We start from the raw sequence: 3,629 nt of genomic DNA on the forward strand, positions 1-3,629 counted from the left end.
TATATATATATATATATATATATATATATACAGCAAAAATGATCAAGCCATTGAATCCATTGGAGGTTCTAGGATCGGAGATGACAAGTTTCATAACTGTAGTGTTGGACCAAAGTTACAGTCACTTCGTGAGTATGGTCTTTCAGCCTCAGTATAATTGGTTTCCGAAGCCATAAATGAGACAAGTTTTGATAATGCATGCATTGACTGTGCATGGACTGTGCAGAAACTTGGCGTTAAGTACTTTTTTGGGTTAGGTCGCAACCATATACACCGGCAATATACGTGGTGTTTACGTCTGTTTAGGCGATGCTCAGCCGTACATCGCAGATTGTTAGCTTCAACCGGGAATCGGCTAGGACGAAGGGCGCTACTGTAAGTTTGAGATTTTTCTTTTGGCCGTCGAAACGCACCCTTTCCACGAACTAATACACTATGGAAGTCAACATATGACGTCCGGTATAATTGGGTTACCCCCATCCTAAACTTGACCACATTGCTAGTTTGAATTTGAAACGGTGTCATACTGAGACGGCTCCAAACTGTGGGGCGGCGCAGAGAGCACTGAAAGCTACTAGCTGTCCGAACATAAAACAAGGAGTCACCCCATATTGTAAGCGAGAAAATCACCATAATCGGATTCAATCCCCAAAGTACGCGCTCTTTAACGTCGAACATCCGACTCTGGCACTCACATCCCAAGTTGTAGAGCGCATATCTAGTTTAGGCAAAGCGAACATAGGGTCCAAATTCGACCGTACAAGGACTGCCGTTTATTGAGTCATGTGGCTACCACAAAAACGCAATGTTCACCTCTATGTGCTTTGTTGGAGGGATCGAGTCGTAGACGGGTACCTCACGAACGGAAACGCGTGCTATAGTCCATCAAAATCTATCTAGCCATTGAGGCACAGTAGATCAGTTTGACCAAATCTTTAGCGAACGACCAAATATAGAAGTACTGATAGATTATAGGCAGGAAGGTGGTGCCACAGCCCAAACTGATGATCACTTATGTGGGCGCTGCTTTCAGCACTGCACAGTTGTTTGACCTGGACGGGTCTGAGAATTTCAACGCTTCTGAATGCCGACAAACACCGTAGTGGTGTATTATGTAGTGTTCAAACCCTGATCCCTGTTGCCTTTTTATAATAGAAATGAGGATATACAATTCACTCGAGAAAAAGACTAAAATGTTTCAAAAACTCACGTTTGTGCATGTCACAATACGTAACGTAGCACCGCGGGTTGACATTTCATGAAGGTTGTAAGCAGTGGAGGAGATTCTGGATCCATTCCCAGGGAGGTTGTGACGGGTTTTGGCTAACTGAAAACGACCAAGAGCTGTGAACGCTCAACTTTTAAAAACAAATTACCCAAAGAGTCTTCCAAATGATGATGCAAGGCTAGGATCTGTGACAAAGTAGTGAGATGCTCTACGATGAGTTTGTCGATTTCGTCATCGGACATTGAAAAAGAGCCAAGCAACTGAAGTGAGAAAGAATATCAGCCAGAGTTGTTATGGAACTATCTACATGCCCCGAGTAACAAGGCTGTATTGTATTAGTAGAGAACAGCGGTCCATAGAAACGAGAAATTCAACGTGAAATGCTGTTTGAAATTGTGATACCAACACAACGGCGACAACAGACAACTGTACACATGTAGCTTCCAAGAGGAGTACCTTTAATTGGGCACTCTGTATTATCCAGCCAAGAAAGTAGCCAAGTATATTACATTCAGTCTCATCGACTTCTTCGATATCGAACTATTGTACTCTTCATAATATAAAAGTGGGAAGTTAGGGTTTGTTGTAGTTTTTTTTACTTATGAGCTGTTAGACAGTAACCTGGGAGTTTAATCTATCTTGTTCTCATCTCCCCGAAATGACGTATGTACCGGGATTGCTTATCGCAACGGTAGATAGCATTCTCGTTGCAATGAGTGTCCACAATCAACTTATCAGATATAAATAGCGTACCATGGGTGCATTGGTTAAAGCTGCTGTAGCTTCTATCACTGGAAAGTGGGGGTGTCCACACTCGTAGATGATTCTCTCTTCTGAAATAAAAATCAGCCTGCACTTTGAAGCGTAAGAATGCGCGTAGTGCTCACTTACAACTGCATATAGACCACTGGTTTTGTGCGGCCTTGCATGAGTTCAGTCTTACACGCGTCCAGTTAGGGAACAGCACGCGGAGTGTGACTTTACGATAGTCAGCAAATTCATTTAGGAATACTTCCGACTAAGATAAAGGAAAAGATAACCGTTCAGCTGTGACAACCGTTCGGTGCCTAGCAGTCATGCCACCCAAAGGAAACACGAGGACTGGGATACTGCCAAGTTGCTCGAGCCTAGACAGCTGAAGTCGAGAGGCAGATGTTGGATTCCAACAACGGACCATCCGGCCAGCAAATTCGCGACCTACCTACTGGGCTGTCTTGCATACTCAATGTCCGAAAACCTCTACTCTCATAAATATGGAGAAATCGAGTGCCTACTCCAGTACATCGTCAAGCGCTAATTAACAAAAGAAAGCACACCCTCTGCAGACCCATTCGAGAACACCTGAGATACCTGACAGTATAAGGAATTACCGAATGTATTTTTTCGCGAGGCGAACAATTCCACGGAGTAGTTCTTTTAGCTGACCGAAACAGAGAGGGTAAAACCTTTGCAGAATCAGAGCTACAGTCTGTTGGAGCGTATGCTGATGATAAACAAACACTACTTATCACATCGACGTTAACTAAATCAGACAACGCAAAGACGATGTTTTACTGAAATTCAGTCCAGCAAAGCGCCTTCATCCTAGGGGTTGAGTGCAATTCCCACACCATAGATTCCACCAGCCATCGAGTAAAGATCACTAGATACCGAACAGTAAAAGGCGAAACATCTGATCTCGTCCTAAGCGGCTTGAGGTGCATGACCGAAGTGGTGTCTTGTGTGCGTGTTTCGGAGACACATTATTCATCGACAAAGAGGGAAAGCAAGGTTTCAGTAAGAGGCGCCTGTAGCCCAATTTGACATAGAGTACAGACTTCGAACAACAACTGTCATGGCCACCAGCCGGCACCCATCTAGAGCTCACAGATGAAGTGGAACACTGGACGGTGAGCGTTGAACCACCTACGGCCTCGGAGGTTTACGACTGCATATGTTCCCTCAAGCGTCACCGAGCTCCCTGTCCGGATGACCTTCCACCCGCACTGTTCAAAGACGGCGGTGAAGTCCTCAGTCAGCGCTTGTCCGATCTGTTTGCTTGCATTTGGGAAAAGGAGTCTGTCCCAGATAACTGGGGAGAATATGTGATAGTGCCCGTTTTCAAAAAAGGGGCGCGTAGTGAGTGCGGTAACCACACGGGGATCAGCTTGAATCCGGTTGTTACGAGACTGTTGGCGTCACTTGTGCTTCGTCGCCTTACGGTGGCTCGTGAGATACTGACTCGAGAACAGCAAGCGGGATTCCGGCCTGGTAGGGGTTGTGTTGACCAAATCTTCACACTGCGTCAGGTGCTAGAACAACGTCATACGTATAAGCGACCCACGATTCTAGTATTCCTGGATTTCCGAGGCGCATTCGACTAGGTTGATCGGTCTGTTCTTCTTGAGACGCTTGCCCACCA

General features: G+C 45.4%; 1 protein-coding gene across 1 annotated transcript in view; it reads right to left on the reverse strand.

The window, feature by feature from the left end:
• The window catches only part of T265_09734 (hypothetical protein), a gene marked incomplete at both ends in the record, with an annotated part of 8,628 nt that extends 7,158 nt beyond the window's left edge, over positions 1-1,470 (reverse strand). The window contains 2 exons of the mRNA XM_009175899.1: positions 1,211-1,344; positions 1,377-1,470. Coding sequence (XP_009174163.1) covers positions 1,211-1,344; positions 1,377-1,470 — 228 coding nt within the window. The remainder of the gene's footprint in view (positions 1-1,210; positions 1,345-1,376) is intronic.
• Between the last annotated feature and the right edge of the window lie 2,159 nt (positions 1,471-3,629).

Source organism: Opisthorchis viverrini (genome assembly GCF_000715545.1).
Source record: "Opisthorchis viverrini unplaced genomic scaffold opera_v5_307, whole genome shotgun sequence".
Taxonomy (NCBI): domain Eukaryota; kingdom Metazoa; phylum Platyhelminthes; class Trematoda; order Opisthorchiida; family Opisthorchiidae; genus Opisthorchis; species Opisthorchis viverrini.